This window comes from Brassica rapa, chromosome A03 (assembly GCF_000309985.2).
Source record: "Brassica rapa cultivar Chiifu-401-42 chromosome A03, CAAS_Brap_v3.01, whole genome shotgun sequence".
Classification (NCBI taxonomy): Eukaryota; Viridiplantae; Streptophyta; class Magnoliopsida; order Brassicales; family Brassicaceae; genus Brassica; species Brassica rapa.
The window spans coordinates 27,875,204-27,896,353 of NC_024797.2; the positions used below are offsets into that span (position 1 = coordinate 27,875,204).

The 21,150-nt window shown below is 34.4% G+C and overlaps 4 protein-coding genes across 5 annotated transcripts; all 4 read left to right on the forward strand.

The window, feature by feature from the left end:
- Positions 1 to 2,829, forward strand: LOC117132866 (glutathione S-transferase T3-like). Of its 2 annotated transcripts, XM_033288249.1 has the most exons (5): positions 5 to 283; positions 620 to 814; positions 906 to 1,043; positions 1,145 to 1,234; positions 2,574 to 2,829. In XM_033288249.1, exons 2-4 carry the CDS (start codon positions 620 to 622, stop codon positions 1,223 to 1,225), a joined length of 414 nt encoding a protein of 137 aa, XP_033144140.1. In that variant the 5' UTR covers positions 5 to 283; the 3' UTR covers positions 1,226 to 1,234; positions 2,574 to 2,829. The 2 variants fall into 2 exon arrangements, with proteins under 2 accessions (XP_033144139.1, XP_033144140.1); XM_033288248.1 differs by having other exon boundaries at positions 1 to 283; positions 1,145 to 2,829.
- Positions 2,830 to 3,713: 884 nt separating this feature from the next.
- LOC103833225 lies at positions 3,714 to 4,982 on the forward strand. The gene is made up of 2 exons (XM_033287427.1): positions 3,714 to 4,317; positions 4,594 to 4,982. Exons 1-2 carry the CDS (start codon positions 3,714 to 3,716, stop codon positions 4,980 to 4,982), a joined length of 993 nt encoding a protein of 330 aa, XP_033143318.1.
- Positions 4,983 to 5,967: 985 nt separating this feature from the next.
- On the forward strand, positions 5,968 to 7,982 carry LOC103861716 (flavone 3'-O-methyltransferase 1). The gene is made up of 4 exons (XM_009139437.3): positions 5,968 to 6,777; positions 6,864 to 7,174; positions 7,262 to 7,326; positions 7,454 to 7,982. The coding sequence occupies exons 1-4, from the start codon at positions 6,353 to 6,355 to the stop codon at positions 7,754 to 7,756; spliced, it is 1,104 nt and encodes a 367-aa protein (XP_009137685.1). The 5' UTR covers positions 5,968 to 6,352; the 3' UTR covers positions 7,757 to 7,982.
- Positions 7,983 to 12,898: 4,916 nt separating this feature from the next.
- Positions 12,899 to 14,714, forward strand: LOC103861717 (ATPase family AAA domain-containing protein 1). Its single transcript, XM_009139438.3, has 5 exons — positions 12,899 to 13,286; positions 13,362 to 13,662; positions 13,742 to 13,900; positions 13,973 to 14,268; positions 14,341 to 14,714. Exons 1-5 carry the CDS (start codon positions 13,089 to 13,091, stop codon positions 14,563 to 14,565), a joined length of 1,179 nt encoding a protein of 392 aa, XP_009137686.1. The 5' UTR covers positions 12,899 to 13,088; the 3' UTR covers positions 14,566 to 14,714.
- The last annotated feature ends 6,436 nt before the right edge of the window (positions 14,715 to 21,150 follow it).

Sequence of the window (21,150 nt, forward strand, 5' to 3'; positions counted from 1 at the left end):
TAGGTCCGTTGGTTTTAAAAAAAAAGAAAAATTCGATAAGTTTGATGAAACGGGCCTTGCGCATGAACCCGTAAGGGGCGGATGTTGCCACGCGGCGTACGCTGGTTGGTCAAGCGTTCCGCGTTGACGAGGAGGAAAGTCGGGCCACGTCTTGTTTCTTCTCATTTTCCCCTTTCTCTGAAAAACTAGGGTTTCACCGTGAGAGGCGACTTATCGTGCGACGACGATTCCCGGCGTTTTTCTCGACGTAATCGACGACGTCCTCTTCTCTCCACCAGCGTAGGTGAGTACCTTGTAGGTTTATAGCTTTATTGGGTCGATTTTGGGGTGGGAAGCAATTATTCGATTTTGTAAATTTTTTGGGGTTTTCGAGTTAGGGATCTAAATCGTCATATGGGTTTCGATCAAGGGTTGTAGATCGTGATTGTTTTTTGTTTTAGGGTTATTTTTGCAGAGATTTGAAATCCAATTACGGTTTCGTTTTATGGGTGAGTGATGGGTTTATAAATTGAGTGATTGGTTTCGTTTTATGGGTTAAATGGAGTGATAGGTTTATGGTTGCAGATCATGATAGTGGTTTACGAGTAATTATTTAACAAAATCTTGATTTATTTGACAGATGGATCCGGAAGAAGATAGAAGACATTCAAAGAAGCAACATGAACACATCAACATGTTAAGTTTCGTGGCGGATTCTGAGTACGGTATTCCTAAAAGGTGTCCGTGTGGTGGGAGACTCATAAACGAGGTGCGCGGGGAGGAGGACTACGACACTCTTCCTGGGAAGCGGTTCTTCACCTGCAGAAACTACGAGGTAAAGTCTCCTCTGTTTATCATAATCTCATCAATCTTTATGTTCTATATTGTAAGTTGTATATCTGATGATTCTTGATGTTAAAACCAAGGCTGATGGGCTCCATTATCGTCAGCCTTGGGTGATAGGTGTGCAGGAGGAGCTCGAGAGGCTAACTAAACGGGTGGAAGAGGCTGAGGAGGTGATGCTGGGGGTGTCCAATCTTAGTAAACGGTTTGAGAGACTTGAGGTTAGTAAAACATTTTGAGCTCTTTCATCGCTTTTAATTTTTTTCCTTGTATTTGTATTACAGTTACTAACACAAATCTCCTACACTTTTGCCATGTCCAGGAACAGGTTAATTCACTCAATGAGGCTGTCTATGACCTCACTGTGCAGGTCCATTCCCTCGAGAAGGTCTGCTTCGATTGACAATGAAAGGTTAGAGTCAGCTAAACTATATCTAGGGTAATTGTTATCTGTGGATTGAAGTAGACGTAGGAGTAGAAGTAGAACAAAAGTATAACTATTTGTAGAACTAGAAGTAGACATAAACTAAACTAGTACGAGAACTAGAAGTACAAGTAGATATTAATTGTTGGTTGGTTGGTTGCTGTGATTAATGTTGAATTGTACTTAGGTTGGTAGAGATAGTTTAATTTTCTCTCTTTTGAAACGGAAAATACCCTGTATTTTCGCCTGATTTGATGTCTATTGACTGCTCATTACTATGTAGTAGTTCTGTAATGAATTTTGGTTGGTATTGTTAGTTAAATTTTATCTCTTTCCACACGTAAAAACTTGTTTAAAAACATAGTAACTCCACCCTAAAAATTTACAGAAACATCTTAACACAAAACCAAAACAAAAACCGGTAACCCTCAAACCAAAACCAGAACACAAAACCCTCAAACATGGAACCTTTTTCCCTTCACGGTCCCGGGTTTGTTAACCTATTAGCTTCGCAGAGCAGTAGTCCAATAGACGTTGACTCTGCTGAGGCTGCAGTTAACTCACCCGGGTTAGTTAAACCACCGGAAAGGAGAAAGTGGACAACCAAAGAAGACCTTGTACTGATCAGTGCTTGGTTAAACACCAGCAAAGATCCGATAGTTAGTAATGAACAGAAGTTAGGGACTTTTTGGAAGAGAATTGAGGCGTATTTCAATTCTAGTCCTCAGCTCATTGGCTCCCTTCCTCGAGAGTGGGGTCAATGTAAGCAGAGGTGGGGAAGGGTGAATGCAGAGGTCTGCAGGTTTGTGGGTTCCCATGAAACGGCTCTGAAGGAGCAAGCGAGTGGGCAAAGTGAAAATGATGTCATGAAGACTGCGCATGACATCTATTTCAATGACTACCATCTCAAGTTTGCGCTTGAACATTGCTGGAGGGAACTTCGGTTTGATCAGAAGTGGAGGTCACACTCTCAGCCGAAGGAGAAAAGGAAGGAAGGTGGTGCGGAGGCGGTGCGTGAGGAGGAAGAGGTTAGGCCTCCTGGTGTTAAGGCTAGCAAAGCTGCTAAACGCAAGAAGCCAAATGAAGCAGCTTATGATCATATACATACCATCCTAGCTGAGAAAAATACCATTTCCAGACAAAAGATCCTTGATCGTTTGCTAGCCAAAAACATAGACACACTTTCTGATAATGAAGTGGCTCTCAAGAATAAACTCATCTCTGAAATGCTTTGATGTCTATTGTGTGTATTTTCTTGCTTTGCTTGAGTAGTTGATGTGTATTTCCTTGCTTTGCTTTACTGATTATGTTAGCTTTTCTTCTGCAGGTCACGGGTTGGAGGTGACAGTGTTGCAGGTCACGGGTTGGAAGTTTAGGTTGTTGCAGGTCACGGGTTATGTTTCTTTCTACACTGCAGGTCAATCATGTACTATGTCTATGTATTTTGCTATTGTTGTAACTCTGAACTTGATTCACGGATGTACTGAACTTGATTCACGGATGTACTATGTTGTAACTCTATGTCTCTCTATTTAAATGATGTCTCTACTCTCTGCTTTTTAATCAAAGTGATCTTCTATTTCTTCTCTTGCTATTGTTTCTCTTCTGTGTGTTGCTCTTGTTTGTCTTGTTTATTTCAAAGTGATCTTCTATTTCTTCTCTTGCTCACGGATGTACAACATACAACAAACTACAACAACTAAATTCAAACAACAAAAACCTACAACAAACTACAACGTAAAGGCCAATGACCTGGCTTGTGGCAATGGAAGCAATCACCAGTTCGCATGGCTAACCAAGGAGTGAAGTCCGTGACCAACAAACACACATACAAGAGCAACTACCTTCAACAACAAACAAGAGCAACTACCTTCAAGATTGGTAAGAAAATATGGTTGTAGAAAATTAGAAAGAATTTAAGTTAAAATAAAATATGGATGAAGTAAAAAAATAGGATTCTTTAAAAAAAATGGTTTATGAAAATTAGAAAGAATTTTAGTTAAAATATAATATGATTGAAGTTAAAAATTGGATGCTTAAAAAAATATGGTTGTAGAAAATTAGAAAGATTTTTAGTTAAAATATAATATGATTGAAGTAAAAAAATAGGATTCTTAAAAAAAAAATGGTTTATGAAAATTAGAAAGAATTTTAGTTAAAATAAAATAGGATTGAATTTAAAAATTGGATGCTTAAAAAAATATGGTTGTAGAAAATTAGAAAGATTTTTAGTTAAAATATAATATGATTGAAGTAAAAAAATAGGATTCTTAAAAAAAAAATGGTTTATGAAAATTAGAAAGAATTTTAGTTAAAATAAAATAGGATTGAAGTTAAAAATTGGATTCTTAAAAAAATATGGTTTATGAAAATTAGAAAGATTTTTAGTTAAAATAAAATAGGATTCTTAAAATAAAATATTAAATTACAAATCCCCTTTTGTCATGTTAGGAAGAAAACATCAACAATGTCATCCTCATCAAGTGATGAAGTTGATGAAGCTATAGAAGAAATGGTCGACGAAGTAGTTGATAATTACATCGACTCAATAGTTGAGGTCCAAGGTAACAAGCCAAAAAGACGTGCTTATATCGACAGAGATCGGGAACAAGGACACAATCAACTATGGAACGATTATTTCAAAGAAAATCCTACATACCCACCGGAAATGTTTAGGAGGCGTTTTCGAATGAACAAGCCATTGTTCCTTCGCATTGTCGAACGTATAAGTAATGAAGTTCCATACTTTCAGCAAAGACGAAATGCTCACGGGAGGAACGGGCTATCTGCACTTCAAAAGTGTACGGCAGCTATACGTATGCTGGCATATGGTCAATCGGGAGATACATATGACGAATATCTCCGACTCGGTGACAGTACATCACGTTTGTGTTTGGCAAATTTCACGGATGCAATAATAGAATTGTTTGGAAATGAGTATCTACGAAAACCTACAGCCGAGGATCTTCAACGCTTACTCGATGTTGGAGAGGTACGGGGGTTTCCGGGGATGATAGGCAGCATCGACTGCATGCATTGGGAGTGGAAAAACTGCCCAACGGCTTGGAAAGGTCAGTTCACACGTGGTTCAGGAAAGCCGACAATTGTCTTAGAAGCCGTGGCATCACAAGATCTTTGGATATGGCACGCATTTTTCGGCTTACCAGGTACCCTCAACGATATCAATGTTCTTGATCGGTCCCCTGTTTTTGATGACATCTTACATGGTCGAGCACCAAAAGTTAAGTTCAAGGTCAACAACCACACTTATCGTATGGCCTACTATCTTACTGACGGAATTTATCCAAACTGGTCAACATTTATCCAATCCATCCCACTTCCTCAAGGTCCTAAAGCCGAGAAATTTGCAGAAAAGCAAGAATCCGCCAGAAAAGATGTCGAACGGGCTTTTGGAGTATTGCAATCGAGGTTTGCAATTGTTAAAAACCCAGCTCTCCAATGGGACAAGGAGAAGATAGGAAAGATCATGAGAACTTGTGTCATATTGCACAATATGATAGTAGAGAACGAACGACACGGATACGCTCAAATTGATACTTCTGAGTTTGAGTCCGGAGAATCAAGCAGAACTTCGAGGGTGACAAGGAGAGAAAGCATTCATGTCGGTGATATGTTAGGCATGCGCAGAGAAGTTCGAGATCCAGAGAAGCATGCTCGTTTGAAAGCTGATTTGATGGAAAATATATGGCAAAAGTTCGGTGATGAAGATGAATAAATAAGTTATGTATGTTAGAAAAATTTCTCATTTATGTAATGTACTTTTAATGTATTGAATAAAATGTTTTCATAATTTTAATAATATGTTTTAATATTTTATTCATCTTTTCTGAATATTTTAAATTTTTTTTAAAAAAATTAATATTATTATTTTATTCTTATGAACTCCTTCATCGGGTTCACTAATGCAGAAAACAGCATATCCGAGTTCATAACTGTTCATGGGCCCACGAAAAAATAATAAAAAATGTTGGTGAACCCCAAAGAGGGGTTCACCAATGCTCATGCTCTTAAGACCATCCACATTGAAGAATCAGGAGTCAAGTTTACACGATTTTCGAAACAAAAAATATTAAAATAATCAAATTTTAATGAACTCGGTTCCTGCAGGTTCGCTGGAGTGATACCGTCTCGTTACTGTTCCGCAGGTCCCACGACACGTGGCGGCCCGCGATAGATTCGTTTATTTTTTTATTTTTTATTTTTTTAAAGTCTAACGAAAAAAATTAAAATTAAAATAATAAAAAAAAACATTGGAAATCGGGAATTGCAAGTTCGAATCTGCTCATGCTCTAATAAATGGTGTCGCTGAGATGTAGACGAACCCAGCAACAACAGGATACAACTCGTATTTGTTTTAACTTCTAACTCTAATCTGTTACATCCAATAAACGAGTAGGGAAATCAAATTGTAATAAATGTTAATTTTTTTTTTGTGATGGAGACCAGCCTGATGGACAGAGCCGGGCCTAGGCTTTTCAAGGCCACAAGCCCAAACAGAAAAATGGCTGGAAAAAAAGACTTTGCACACAACAGTATTCGAACCCAGGTCTCCCTCAAAAACTCTGGTACATGATGACCACTAGACTATAGACAGTTTTGACAAAAATGTGGCCGGTTAATTACTTAATAAAATAGCGGCCGGAAGCATGGGCTTCTTTCGCTTGGGCCCAGGGCCGGCTCTGCTGATGGAGACGTACCACGGGACGGAAAACAAGTTTTAGTAGGCATGGTTATGACTTATGACCAACTAATGTTGCATGAGCCATGCGTTTCCCTCTCCTTCTATCTTTATTGATTTTTCCCATGCATCTTTGGATTAGTTTTATGTAATACTAGTATTTAACCTATAACTGTGTTTAATTTAAAACATCAATTGTTGATTAAAGAAAATAACAACTACCAAGTACAAATAGTGAATCCCGTAAATACAATTTTCATTGTCCATGTTGTCATAGATGGCGGCTACCTTTTTTTAGTATAAATAGAGACCAAATTCTCACTCATCAGTCATCACATCATTCTCAAGTCAGAGACCAAACTCGTTACAAAATAGAATAAAAATCCCACTCCAAAAAAAAAGTCACAATGGGATCTTTGGCTGAAACACAGATCACTCCTGCTAAAGTCTCCGACGAAGAGGCCAACCTCTTTGCCATGCAGCTAGCTGGCGCCACCGTGCTTCCGATGGTTCTGACATCGGCTTTGGAGCTAGACCTGCTCGAGATCATATCCAATAATGTCGCTCTCCCTGGCGGTCAACTGTCCCCGACAGAAATATCTTCCCATCTTCCGACCGAGAACCCTGATGCTCCAGTCATGGTCGACCGGATCCTCAGGTTGCTTGCGGCTTACTCCATCTTGACATGCTCTGTCCGTAAACTTCATGATGGGGTTGTGGAGCGTATGTACGGACTTGGACCGGTATGCAAATACCTTATTAAGAACGAAGATGGGGTCTCACTTGCTGCACTCTGTCATTTGAACAGAGACAAGGTTTTCATGGAGAGCTGGTATATAAAATATTCCAACCAATTTATATATTTGATAAATAATATTATCAAAAAACAAGGTTTATAATGATATCATATGAGTGTAGGTACCATTTGAAAGATGCAGTTCTTGAAGGTGGGATTCCATTCAATAAGGCATTTGGTATGAACGCTTTCGAGTACCAAGGGGCCGACCCAAGATTCAACAAGGTGTTCAACAATGGAATGTCCAACCACACCACCATCGTCATGACCAAGATTCTGGAGACTTACAAAGGCTTTGAGGGATTGTCTTCGCTGGTGGATGTTGGTGGTGGCATTGGAGTCACTCTCCGTATGATTGTTTCCAAGCACCCACACATCAATGGCATCTTATATGATCTCCCTCACGTCATTGAGGAAGCTGTTTCTTATCCCGGTATATACTAAAGCACTGAATCCTGGTATATAGGTTTTCATGGTGGATGTTTAGGTGTCTAAGTTTGAGTTTTGTTTAATGATTCAGGTATTGAACATATTGGGGGTGATATGTTTGTGAATGTCCCTAAAGCAGATGCCATCTTCATGAAGGTTAGTACTAAACTAGTCCTATTATGTTTCTTGGCAACAAGGTGCATAAGAATGTAACATGATTATGTACCTATTATGTTTCTAGTTCTGAAGCATTTTTTTTTAAAACATTTCTAACATGTGACAGTGGATATGTCATGATTGGAGCGACCAACACTGTTTGAAATTTCTTAAGAACTGCTATGATGCACTCCCTGACAACGGGAAAGTGATAGTGGCGGAATCTATTCTTCCTGTGCTGCCAGACTCGAGCCTCATGACAAAAGAAGTTGTACACATGGACTGCCTCATGTTGGCTCACAATCCCGGAGGCAAAGAACGGACCGAGAAGGAGTTTGAGGCTTTGGCCAAAGGTTCCGGCTTCCAGGGCTTCCAAGTTGTCTGCAGAGCCTATGGCACTCACATCATGGAGTTCCTCAAGAAGATATAAACCCGATTTGTACAAAACTACATCTATCCATGGAATATTTTATCCTTCTCGTTTGTTTTACTTCCATGTATTGTTCTACAACATTATCTTCTTCTGCATATATCTTGTCTCTCTGTCTTGTAAAGCCACTATCCTCGTTGTTTAAGTTGTTTTTGATGTTGTTGGAAAATGTATTTCTTATGTATTTTCAAAATATATATAAGATGTGTAAATGGATACAAAGTTTGTTTATTTGTGCCTATACCAGACTACTATATAGATTGAAAAAAATAATATAGTATCATTTATCCCAAAATAATGTGAAACAAAAATATAGTTTAAAGTAAGCCAGCGCAAAAAATCAAAATCCAAAGAACCGAAAGTAGTACTAACCCGAACCCAAAATTGATTAAATATTTGAATGGGTTCAAAATTTTGGCATATTCGAAATAGATTTATATAAATAAACATATTAACTATTTTTAAATTTAATGTATATTAAAAACATCCAAAATATATATGATACTTTCAAGGCGTCCAAAATACTTGAAAATATATACAAATAGTCAAAAGTAAATGTCTAAAATAACTAAAATATACTAAAAACACCAAAACTACTTTTAAATATTTGTTGGTTTTCTATCCAAATATTCAAACCAAACCAATTTATATGTTAAGTTTAGGTATTTTGACATATGTTATTCAAAATTTTAAATTCATATATAATATATTATTTTGTTTATAGATTTTGAAAATTTTAAAATATATAATAAAAAATTTAAAACCTAAAATAATTTAAATGGGTTCTGAATCCGTAAAGATCTGAACAGAATCCGAATCGAAATTTAAAAATATCCAAATGGGACTGAAATATTTAACTCCAAAAATCCGAAAACCCTTAGTCCAAAGCTTTGTTTCTTCTTAGGATGGGTAAAACATGCACATCATCTTCAGTGGAATCAGCTTTGTTTTCTTACTTGTGCCAAGCTTAAGTATTACTCCTTTCACAATACATGATGTTTTGACTCATTGCACAAAGATTAAGAAATCTACATTTTTTCAAAAATAACTTTACAAATATAATTTAAAAATCATTCAACTAATTAGAAAATGACTGTAAAATCTAATTGATCACACATCCTCCTATACATTAAAAGAGAAGTCACTTTAGTGATTTTTGCTGACATGTCATTAATATAGAGCTTCTCAGAAAAATTGTTATAATTCTATTGGTCGATTTTTTTGAATTTTATTTTTCATTTATTTTAATCAATCGCTTATATAGACAAGCCCAAAACTATTGTCGATTTCGTTAAGCCTATATATAGCTAGGGGATAATAATTATCGATTTAGTTTAGTCTTGGGCAAGATTTAGAATTAAGACAAATATTAAAAACTTTCCTTATTATTCAAACAGTAAACTTGCGCATGTTGATATCATATTAATTACATTTGCTTAGAAAATATTTTAATGTTTCTAATTAGTAGGGGTGGGCGTTCGGGCACCCGTTCGGGTTCGGATCGGGTATTTTGGATTTTCAAATTTTTCGGTATAGAGGTGTAGAACCCGTTCGAGTATTTCTGTACTTCGCGTCGGGTTCGGGTATATTTAGTTCAGATTTGGTTATTTCAGATCGGGTTCAGATATTTAGATTTTTGAAAAAAAAATTAAAAATTTTCATTTCTCAAGTTTCTTATATTTAAATTATAACTTTCAGTTAACTAATTTTTTATTTTTAATAGATTGAATGGTTAATAGATTTGAACATAAAAATTTAAAACTAAAAAGAAATTAATTTAGTTATTTTTTTAAAAAAATTGGATGTAACTTTTTTGTTAATTTTTTAAATAAAAAACTTGACATGCATTTTCGGATCGGGTTCGGGTGCCACTTCGGATATCGGGTAAAGTGCCCACCACTACTAATTAGGTTGTTTGTTTTTTAATAACTAACCTTTCTAATATGGATTACTTGCGCAAGTTGAAATCATTAAATATGCAAATAACTTATTGACAAATTTTTTTTTTTTAATAACTTACCTTTCTAATATGGATTACTTGCGCAAGTTGAAATCATTAAACATGCAAATCACTTATTCACAATATGCATTACTTGCGCAAGTTGAAATCATTAAATATTATCGATTTAGTTTACCTTTGGGCAAGATTTAGAATTAAGACAAATATTAAAAACTTTCCTTATTATTCAAACGGCAAACTTGCGCATGTTGATATCATATTTATTACATTGCTTAGAAAATATTTTAATGTTTCTAATTAGGTTGTTTGTTTTTAATAACTTACCTTTCTAATATGGATTACTTGCGCGAGTTAAAATCATATCATATGCAAATCATTTTTTGACAATACACATTTAATATCTTTCTTTAAACGATTTCATTATTTATTGTGCAAAATATTGTGCGTCATTAATATGAGAAATAAATCAACTGTATATATATAGGAGACACCCAAGGTCTTAAAATACAAACATTATCTTTTCATTCTTTAAATTATTATTCCCAAGGTCCTATGATATTAGGGCCCGTACGAAGCCGAAAAGAAGACCTTTCTTGAGAAAGAACGTTCTCTCTCTAAACACGAGCCGCTCCCCCCTCTCTCTTCAAAGGTCACAGTTTCGCCATCAAACTTTTCCGGCGGTCGCCGCCTCCGTCGTGCGGCCGCCGGACCTTGCCTAATCTCCCGTTTCGTCCATAACCGTTTCTCTCCTCGTTATCTCTGTGTTCTTCGGCGAGGGCGAAACTTGGTGGTGTCTCAGATCTGGTTTCTCCGGCTATAGATCTAGGGTTTTCGACGGAGGAGGTCGCTAGAGGACGGCTTCTTCTTCTGTCGTGTGCAACCCAGGTTTGGAAATCGGAGCTTCCAGTGTTTTTGTCGAGATCCAACCAAGCTTCGTTGAGATGGAGGCGCGTGCAGCGTCGGGGAGCTCCTTGTCGGTCTCGTTTCACCTCCAGCGTGGCGTCTGGTGGTGGGTGCGGCTGCGTGTGGAGCTGGGGTTCTCGGATTCGCTGGTTCATGGTTTTGAGTGTGAGTTTGAGGCCTTATCTTGCTTGTCTCGAGTTCTCTCTATTGGGTTTGAGGCGTCTCCGTCGTGTTCTCCGATGGTGGCTGCGCGGGGGTTGTTGGTGATTGGTGGAGACGTCTGTCTGTTCTCCTACCTCCCCTGTGGCTCGCGTAGTAGTGAGTGGGTTCCCGTGTGTTCCCTTCACCGCTCAGATCTTATGGCGTCGACTGTGTGGCCTGCTCCGTAGCCATCTTCTTCTCAAATAATCTCAGCAGCTTTGTTTTGTGGCTAGGCAGTGACTTCCGGCTGGTCTTTTACTTGGAGTAATAGCTAGGCAGCGGCTCATTTGTGTGGTGTCAGTTTTGTCTCCGCCGGAGGAGTTGTGCGTTTACCGATCCATATTCTCTTCGGGTTTGTGGTTAAATGGGTGTAGACGGTCCTGGTGGAATGCAATGGAGGCGGTAATCTTCGGCGCAAACTACTGAACGACTGCATCGTCGGTCTTCGACTCTTCCTCGTACCGCTGGTGGTTTCTTTTATCAAGCTTGCTCTGGGTCTGTGGTTGGATTCTTCGCTTTAGTTCGTTCTGGGTTGTCGGTTGGAAGCTGTAAGAACCGTAGTATTCAGGGTTTGAGGGCGCCCTTCTCTCGGTAGCTCGCGGCAACTAGTCGGTGATCTCATCTAGTTCTAGAGTTGTAAGGTATGTCCGCGTCTCGCTATTACTCCGTTTGAATGATTGCGCTGCGTTGTTGTTTGGTCCGGTCCTTTGTTGCTGTCGGTAGTGTTCTCGTGTGGTGTTGTTGTTTATTTTTTCTGCTACTAGTCATCTATTGTAACTTCTGTCAAAAAATTGAAAACTGGTAATAATATTTTAACCTTTTTTCCAAAAAAAAAAAGTATTATTCCCAAGGCAATGGGAACTCAGAAGAGCTACGTTGTGTCATTGCTGTTATTCGACAATATGTTTTCTTAGCATATAAATCACATTTATCTCTTCTATACTTCTATTTGTTAAAATTTTGTTATTACATGACAATGGCGATCGAACTCCAAAACTGATCTATCGCAGATTGGGGTTCATAGGTGAAGTTTCAAGAAATTGTTATAATTTGATTGTTCGATTGTTTTTAATTTTTATTTAAAAATTTAAGATAAATCTAAAATCATTTAGCATCACTTGCCATATAATCTAACGAATATTACAAATAACAATTTATGGAAACTAACTCTTGAAATTATAGAAAGATTAATAACTTTTTATTTATTACTTTTAATATTTATAAACTATAAAATACAATGAATGAAATTTTATATAAGATAATTATAATAGTTTAATACTCTACTTGATGAATTGTGTTCGAATATAATTATATAATAACTATTTTAAATATTACAAAATCCAAAAATGTTTATTAATATTATTTTAAAATTATTTATTGTTGTTTAAAGAATAAATTTATCATAATTTTAAAATAATTTATAAAATGCTTACAAAATGCAAGGCGGAGTTGCACTTTCAAGTGTTAAGTCGAGATCTGGATTAAAAATCCTTATAACTGGTAAAAAAGGGAAGCTGCAGACAAAAATATTGAATGTTGTCTACAAACAAGATTTTCAGAATATTTCGTAGTCACGGTACGTAATTTTAATCTACTTTTTTTTCAAATACACATTTTAAAATAAATAAACTGTTGTAATTATTTATTTTTTGTATTTGCTAGATGGGTTGTGATGAGTTAGGAGACTGATGACGGTATGTCAATTTAATATTATTTCATGTTCAATAAAATTTAGAAATTTATAAATCTATCAAATAATATTAACCCGTCAAAGACTTGCATCACTTTTTAAAAATTACGGGCCGAGAGAAAACACAGACTACAGACCAGTCATGTTCTTATGCCCGCACAGAGTACGGACCGGTCATCTAGTTTTTCAGTAAAGTTAAAAAAAATATAAATATATCAAAACTTCATTTGTTTTGAAACAACGAACATCTTCTAAAATATCACTATTATGACCGAAGGAGTATTAATTATTTCTACGGCCCAACTAGAGCTCATTAAGGTCCTTCTTGACCAATCCGGTTAACGAATTAACGACGGTGTAACCGAGGGGCATTATCAGTAATTTCATATCCTCAAGCATTCGAGAACCCAATAGACAAACAGAAACTCTGTCGTTGTCCGCAAGAAGAGCAAGACTCCCCACACCGTGTTCTGCAAACATATATCATCTTACAAACCTAAATCTCTGGAGATTCTTTAATTCTTTATATAAGATCCTCTGAAATTAAAAAAAGAAAGGTTGCCTCTTTGGAAAGAGAAATGGGCGGCTCCTCGGAGACAAAGATCTTGCAAGAACTCATACTCTACGCGGCGAGCGCTGCTCTCAGCTGCTTAGTTCTGTTCGCCGGCCTCAAACATCTCGACCCTAATCGCGAAGCCTCAAAGAAAGCTTTAGAGCATAAGAAAGAAATCTCCAAGCGTCTAGGTCGTCCTCTTATCCACACCAATCCATACGAGGTCGTTTCGTTTTCAATCTCTTTCTACGTAGGATCCTAGAGTAATGCTCACTTGTGTCTTGTTTTTGTAAAACAGGATGTAATAGCGTGTGATGTGATAAATCCAGACCACATTGATGTGGAGTTCGGTTCTATTGGAGGATTAGAGACCATCAAGCAGTCTTTGTACGAGCTTGTGATCTTACCCTTGAAAAGACCTGAGCTTTTTGCTTATGGGAAGCTCCTTGGACCTCAGAAAGGTGTTTTGCTCTATGGTCCTCCTGGTACTGGGAAGACAATGCTTGCTAAGGCTATTGCTAAAGAATCAGGAGCTGTTTTTATTAACGTGAGGGTTTCTAATCTGATGAGCAAGTGGTTTGGTGATGCTCAGAAGCTTGGTAAGACTAAGGCTTTATTCTTTGGTTCTGTTGGTAAAAGTTTCTTCTGTGTAATGATTCTGTTTTGTTCCTTTTTCAGTTGCTGCTGTGTTTAGCTTGGCGTATAAACTCCAGCCTGCTATCATTTTTATCGATGAGGTTGACAGCTTTCTTGGTCAGCGCCGTTCGACGGATCATGAAGCAATGGCGAATATGAAGACTGAGTTTATGGCTTTATGGGATGGATTCTCCACTGATCGTAAGTTGAATCCTTTTACCTTTCAGCTTACTTTAGACTATAGTGCAGTCTAGCTAATGGTTTGCTTTGTAGCGAATGCGAGGGTTATGGTTCTTGCAGCAACTAACAGACCGTCAGAGCTTGATGAAGCGATACTGAGGCGGCTTCCTCAGGCGTTTGAGATTGGAATGCCTGATCGTAAGGAGAGAGCTGAGATATTGAAGGTGACATTGAAAGGAGAGAGGGTGGAGCCTGATATTGACTTTGATCACGTGGCTCGTTTATGCGAAGGGTATACAGGATCAGACATCTTTGAGCTCTGTAAGAAAGCAGCGTACTTCCCTATCAGAGAAATACTAGAGGAAGAGAGAAAAGGGAGACCATGTCCTGTAAGTTTTAAGTAGCATACTGTTGAATGTTGCATCCTTCTTGAAGTATTAATTGATGTTGTGAGTTTGCAGGTCCCTAGGCCACTATCACAGCTTGATTTGGAGAAAGTTCTAGCTACGTCAAAGAAGACGCAAGTAGCAGCAGGAGAGTACTCTGGGCTGAGAGTGTCAAGGGAGCCAGATGAGGTCCAAGCAGCGATAAGTGGAATCTCGAAGCTGCTAGTCTCTCAATTCATTAACATTCAGTCAGATTCTCAGGGTTCGTGGCAGCGCGACGAACCTGAAGAAGATTCCTGAAAGTAATTACGGATCAACTTTTTTATTTATTTAAATGTTCTGGTTTCATATGGGAAAAAGTTTAGAGCTTTTGCAACAGTTTCACTCTGTTCTGTAATAGTGTCTTTATAGAATGATTTATAATTTCTTCTTTTTTTTTTTGCTGTTTACCAAGAGGCTTTGATCTTAGGGACATTTGCTAAAACTAACCCAAATATTCAAGTCAAATGTAAAAGTGTACTCCACTTTCAGTCAAATGCAAAACCAACCTAAAGGAGTAATGAAAGTACTATTTAACCCTTATGACCAAACAAAAAACAGAAATGTATTTTACGTTTCTATCATTTGAAAGTCTACATGTAATAAAAGAAGTCTACATATATATAGACTTCCTACGAAGTCTACTTTATAGACTTGTTTTGTAGTCTACACTCTAATTTGATCTAATAATTTAATTTTAAAAATTTATAAAAATAATTATTGTGATATTTTTAACTAATCATCAATATAATGGATAATATGAAGTAAATAAATTAAAATTTCATATAATCGAACAATTTTGAAGAATATATACTAATTTGGTTATCATGTGTTAGACTATGTTCATAGTTTAGAAACAAAAGGTTCTAACATGTTATGTCTTTTAGTAGTTGATTTCATAGGGTTAGATTTTAGATTTTGTTTTTTTTTTTGTTTTATTAACTTAAATCTGCATATTAATGTTTAGTAGTTTATATTTTGTATAAATGAGACTTTTGATTATCAAGCAAAACATTTAGGGTTTGAGATTTGTGGTTTAGGGTTTCGTAGACCTACAATAAAGTCTATTTATCTGAAGACGTATTTTTCAGTCTACATTTTTTAATTTGTTTTACAAAAAAATCATTATATTTAAACTAAGTTAAGTTCCTTACGAATAAAAAAATTAAATCATATACTATAACTATTAAAAAATAAAGAAATAAATTTAATAAATCATATATTAAAATTACTAAAATAATAAAGAATAAATAACAATAATTAAATTATTATAGTAGACTTCCAAAAAGGTCTACTATGTTATAATAAGATCTACTCCAAAATTTTAATTTTAGTAGACTTCAAACGAGGTCTACAGTATCGTAAATTTTAACCTAGTTACATTTTTGTCTCCCTATATAAACAAAATTTATACAATCTCTCTCTCTAAAGTGGCTGCACAAGTTTTTAATACTCTCTCCCTTCTCTCTAAAACTTTCTCTCTTCTCTCTAAAATTCTCTCAATTGTTTCCAAATCTCTCTCATTATCTTCTTTCTCTCTAAAATTTTCTCAAGTCTTTCTCACAATATTATCTTGTCATTCTAGATATTATGATTCATGGTTTTCATCTTCTCCTTTAAAAAATGTAAGTTTTAGATCTATAGATTTTAAATGTGTATTTTTATGTTAATTTCTCACAATATTATCTTTTTTTGATAGGTATTATCACTCATGGATTTCATTATCTCCTCTAAAAATGTAAGTTTTAGATTAATAGATTATAAATATGTATTTACATGTTTATATTCAAATAAATTTATAGATCAAGCTCTCTACATTAATTTGCTAATAGTTTACCTTATAAATTCTATTATGTAAATTATTTTCAGATTTAAAATTATTTTCACATTTCAAAATATATAGATTTTTTCAGATCTGAAAATTATCAGACAGTGTAGACTTCTAAAGAAGTTTACTAAAGCTTGCAGACTTCATATGAAGTTTACTTTTTTTTTTTTGGATCAAAACTTCATATGAAGTTTACTAAACCACAAAGTTTAAGCATACTTCATTAGAAGTCTACAAAAATATGACTTTAATTTTTTTCTATGCTTTTTAATAATTTTATCTTATTTTGCAGGTATTTTCTTCCATAGTTGTTCTCTTCTCCTCCTAGAAATGTAAGGTTTACATCTATAGATTTAAAATATGTGTTCTAGTATTTATATTCAAATAAAGTTACATATTAAAATTCATATTAATATGTCTTTAATTTATAACTATTTTGTCTACTAAATCATATTTTTAAAAGTTTTTTAGATTTAAACTTATTTCATATTTTTAATGTACTAATTTTTCAGATCTATTTTTTTTATAGAGTAGACTTCATTTGAAATCTACTTAAAACTTACGGCTGGTAGACTTCAAACGAAGTCTACTAGCCTTGACTTTTAAGCATATTTCATTAGAAGTTTACTCAAATATGATTTTAATTTTTATCTTATTTTTCATAATTTTATTTTATTTTGCAGGTATTCTCTTTCAATGTTTTCAAATCATCTTCCCAAAAATGTAAGCTTTCCATATATTCATTATAAGATATTTTGTGTTTATAATGAACTAAATTTATAAATTCATACATTATCTTTTTGCTTTGTTACAAGGATGACAAAAAACCATTTTTGAAATATTTTCCAGAACAAAGTATTTTCAAATTTTCGAAATGCACACTTTTAGATATGAAAATTTTCCATTAGTGTAGACTTCAACTAAAGTCTACTAAACAATAACTTTACGTAGACTTAATAAAAAGTCTACTAAAATATGATTTCATTTTTTATCTTACGTTTTTCTCATAACTCTATCTTATTTTGCAGGTACTTTTTCCAAGACTTTATTTGAAGCATCAAGATTATGAAAAATCAAACATACTCAAGAATACTTTTTAATATATTGCTCTGTAATAAATTTCATAATAAAATATTAATTTTTAAATATTTTTTTAATGCATAATCAATAAACATTGTATTCATTTTTAGTTGTTTTCACTTGTATGATATTATTAATTTTTTTGTTAGATATCAATTTTTTCACAAGATCTAACCAACCAAACAAGTAAAACCACCATAATCTAAAATAAAAACTAACACACATGTGAGAAGAAGAAAATCTATACAAAATTTCCCAAAAATTTTAAATAATAACACTAATCAAAACAATTTGCAATAAGTATCAAGTGTATAATTATAACACATTAAATTGTGAAATTCATCTAAGACCATTAAAATTTTACTAACATACACTGTAAAATAATTAAATCATGAAAAAATATGATGAATAATAGACAAATACACTTATAATAGAATTTACGACGTAGACTTCAACTGCAGTCTACATTTGTAGATTTACAAAAACGTCTACATTTATTATCTAAAATATAGTCAATCCAAAAAAATTTAGTGTATTTGGCGCAGGCTTGATACACAAAGGCGTACAAAGTGTGTTTTAGATAACTCGATCAAGTTCTTGTCGATTATTCGTGACAGGCATAAGAGGAGTATTTTCCTATTCGGAGTCATTTGTTTTAAATGATGTTTGGTAAGGAATATGTTAGCACCATCTTCTCAATTTTGTTGTCCAGATCATAATCTTCTTGTGTCATTTCAAGAAGTTTACCATGTGTACAGCCATCATGCACAAAGAACATTCTTCAACCTTTCCGATTTTTCATCCTTTTCGAATATTTTGTCACCCAAAATGTCTTTGGCCCATGCTTCACACTCGCTCTAAGTTTCCAACCACATCCTTGAACACGACACTTAGCCACATACAGAGTTTTCGTTTGTCTTATATGCTGAGAATGTAAATTTATATTCCACAGTCACCGACTTCAGCTTTAAAACAAGTTCAGCCTTATTAGCAAAACTATAAACGAAGACTTACAAATACGTCTACAATTATTAGCTAACAACATTGTCAAATTAAATAAATTATACCTTCATAATTATAAAAAAATCTTTTCAAAATCACTCAAACCCATTAGGATTAACTAACACACACTGTCAAACAAAAAAACTAGAAAAAATTTAATGAATAATACACAAATCCACTTTTTTATAGATTTTTCTATGCAGACTTAATATTCAGTCTCTGAAGATGTAGATGTTCTTTTCAGTTTACAGACGTAGACTGTCAAATAGGTCTACTCTTTGGGTTGGTTTTTGCAATTGACTATTTTACGGGTTGGTTTCTATAGTTGAATAAAAGTTGTGATTTTGTATATGTAGACTTTCATTTCAGTCTACAATTTAAAAATGTTACTTTTTGCAATTGACCAGAATTCATCCAAGATTTGACTTTCAGAACTAGACTTCATATGCAATCTACATGTTTGAATTTTTTTGAAAGAGGTTAGTTTTGCAATTGACCAAGTTTGACTTCAAATCAGTAGATTGAAATGAACGTCTACGGATGTGTAGACTTCTTGTGAAGTCTACTCTCAAATCCGACGGGTTGGTTTTGCATTTGACCAAAATAAAAAAGTAGACTTTATACGCAGTCTACATTTTTTTTTAAGATAAAAAGACTGTATATGAAGTCTACAATTTAATAAATTTTTGATTGCTTTTTAAACTTTTTGGTCAAACACAAAACTAACCTATTCCACGAAGTCAAAGTTTTGGTCAAATGCAAAACTGACCTTTTATAGACTTCGTTGGTAGTCTACATTTTGTAGACTTCCGTTGAAGTCTATTTTGAAAAGTCAAAAGTTCGGTCAAATGAAAAACTAACCTCTTTTAGGTAGACGTCTTAGTAAGTCTACCGAAAATTTTATTTTTGTTGTCAAAGGTGAAGACGGAGACTACTGGGGAAGTCTGCGTTAGAAAAAAAAATTGTCTGGTCAATTACAAAACTAACCCGTGCGTTGACAAATAGACTGCATCGTAAGTCTCCACGGAGGCGTATACATACAAAACAGTCTACCGTCGCGACACAGATCTGAAAAAGAACGAAAACCATGTAAATAGTTACCTTTTCCATGTGTAAAGCTCGTTTCCAACCTTTTCAACCGTCCAAACTCCAAATATGAACAAAAAAAAGCATCTTTAACGATTCACTAATGAAGAAACTCAAAAATATGAAGTTTGTGATTATGAAAATGATAGTTATGAGAGTTTTTTAGATGGAAATGTAGAGGAGATGAGAGGAAATGAAGTTTTGTGGGTTAGAATGAGAAAAAAAGTGGTTGAAAATTGAATTCTAGAGGTTTAGAGCTCAAAAATGGTGGTTCATGGTGGTTGAAAAAATTGATGATGATGGCATTTTTGTAAATAAGAAGAAATGGTTAGGGAGTATTTGTTTTTTTGTTTATTTCGAAATTAATAAAAAAATAAATAAAAATAGCAATTTTGTGAATAATTCAAAAACATAAGAATGATATGAAAATTTTATTGATGAATAGTATGGACAAAAAAAAAAGGTTGGTTTTTGGTTTGACTTGAAAATATGGGTTGGTTTTGAAAAACACCCTTTATCTTATTACTGAATCTCTATTGTTCATAATTTTATCAATGTTTCTCAATGGGTTATGTAAGTGTCATCTCTTTCTTCACTTCCAATAACCACCAAGCTGTTACGTTATTATTATGGGAGATTCATTAAAAAAAATATATGTTTTTTTTTCCTTTTCAGAATAAGTATCGTTATAGAATCTAAAATTTATTTGTTTTATAGGTGTTGTTTCATGTTTTTATGCATTTAACTGCTAGTTTTTTTTTTAATTTTTATCCCTATTCTTTTAGCTCAATAATTAAATGAAATAATGTAATTAAGATAAAATATGAAATTTAATAAAAAAATTAATCTGCGTGAAAAAACTTAAAAATACAAATAAAATAGAATGGAAGGGGCTGACAGAAAAGAAAGAATGGAAGGGAGTATTTATTTTAAAATGATTTTTGTGAAGTACATAAATGTTAGAAAATAAATATTTATGAAATACAAAGTATTTAAAAAAAACAATAATATTAAGAGACAAGTATGTTTCACCTGTCCATTTTTCATCAAGGCTTTGCAGTTTTTTCATTTACGAGTTAAAAAAAATAAGAAGCAAAAACCCGAAAAGGAAAGGCAAGAGAGTCGCTTCACTGCTTGATCAGATCAGAGAGAAGAATAAAGATCAAAAAACTTTCAACCGACTCCAACCTTAAATCGCTCCACCATTATCTTTCTTGCTCGTTCGCTCCGTTAAACCCTAGTAAGATCCCTCAAAATCATCGACTCCTTTTCGTCTGATTATTCTCCTTTTTTTTAATCCGGGAATATCTACCAAATATATTAATAATGTATTTTTTTTTAATATTCCTTGTGTCTAGTAATAGTATATAGTTGGGCCTCTTGTCATTTCTATTTGTTAATTGACAAATTTGAGGTAAAACCGTGTGAAAATTGGAATCTTCAGTCCTGCACGCCAACACCTGCTCTTATATCCTTTTGTTTCTCAGACATTGGAGCTTTGTGAAGTTACAGATTCTAGAAAGGTTTCTCTTTTATCTCCTCTTGTCTTTTCGCAATTGTTTCCATGTGGGATATGTTTATGTTTTTTTTTTTTTTTTTTTTGTAAAATTCGATTTCTTATGAAAAGGTGCGAACTTGGTTGATCTACTTGGAGCACTGAGAGTGTGTTTGAGAAAATGGCTCAGTCAATTGGTCCAAGGCTGTATAGTTGCTGCAACTGCAGGAATCATGTAGGGCTTCACGATGATATCATCTCTAAGAGCATCTCCAAAAAGGAACTCTATTTTGAAGTTTCCAAAACTTTATATTTGAAGTTTCAATGTGTTCTTCTCCAAAAGTAAAACTTCAAA

What these genes read in the sequence shown, in the direction of transcription:
- LOC117132866 (XM_033288248.1), top strand. Translation starts at nt 1,708, where the DNA reads ATGGAACCTTTTTCCCTTCACGGTCCCGGGTTTGTTAACCTATTAGCT.
- LOC103833225 (XM_033287427.1), top strand. Translation starts at nt 3,714, where the DNA reads ATGTCATCCTCATCAAGTGATGAAGTTGATGAAGCTATAGAAGAAATG. An exon ending in CTGCCCAACGGCTTGGAAAG is followed by an intron (nt 4,318 to 4,593) that starts GTCAGTTCACAC and finishes CACTTCCTCAAG; the next exon opens with GTCCTAAAGCCGAGAAATTT.
- LOC103861716 (XM_009139437.3), top strand. Translation starts at nt 6,353, where the DNA reads ATGGGATCTTTGGCTGAAACACAGATCACTCCTGCTAAAGTCTCCGAC. An exon ending in AAGGTTTTCATGGAGAGCTG is followed by an intron (nt 6,778 to 6,863) that starts GTATATAAAATA and finishes ATATGAGTGTAG; the next exon opens with GTACCATTTGAAAGATGCAG. An exon ending in GGAAGCTGTTTCTTATCCCG is followed by an intron (nt 7,175 to 7,261) that starts GTATATACTAAA and finishes TTAATGATTCAG; the next exon opens with GTATTGAACATATTGGGGGT.
- LOC103861717 (XM_009139438.3), top strand. Translation starts at nt 13,089, where the DNA reads ATGGGCGGCTCCTCGGAGACAAAGATCTTGCAAGAACTCATACTCTAC. An exon ending in TGGTGATGCTCAGAAGCTTG is followed by an intron (nt 13,663 to 13,741) that starts GTAAGACTAAGG and finishes TTCCTTTTTCAG; the next exon opens with TTGCTGCTGTGTTTAGCTTG. An exon ending in GAAAAGGGAGACCATGTCCT is followed by an intron (nt 14,269 to 14,340) that starts GTAAGTTTTAAG and finishes GTGAGTTTGCAG; the next exon opens with GTCCCTAGGCCACTATCACA.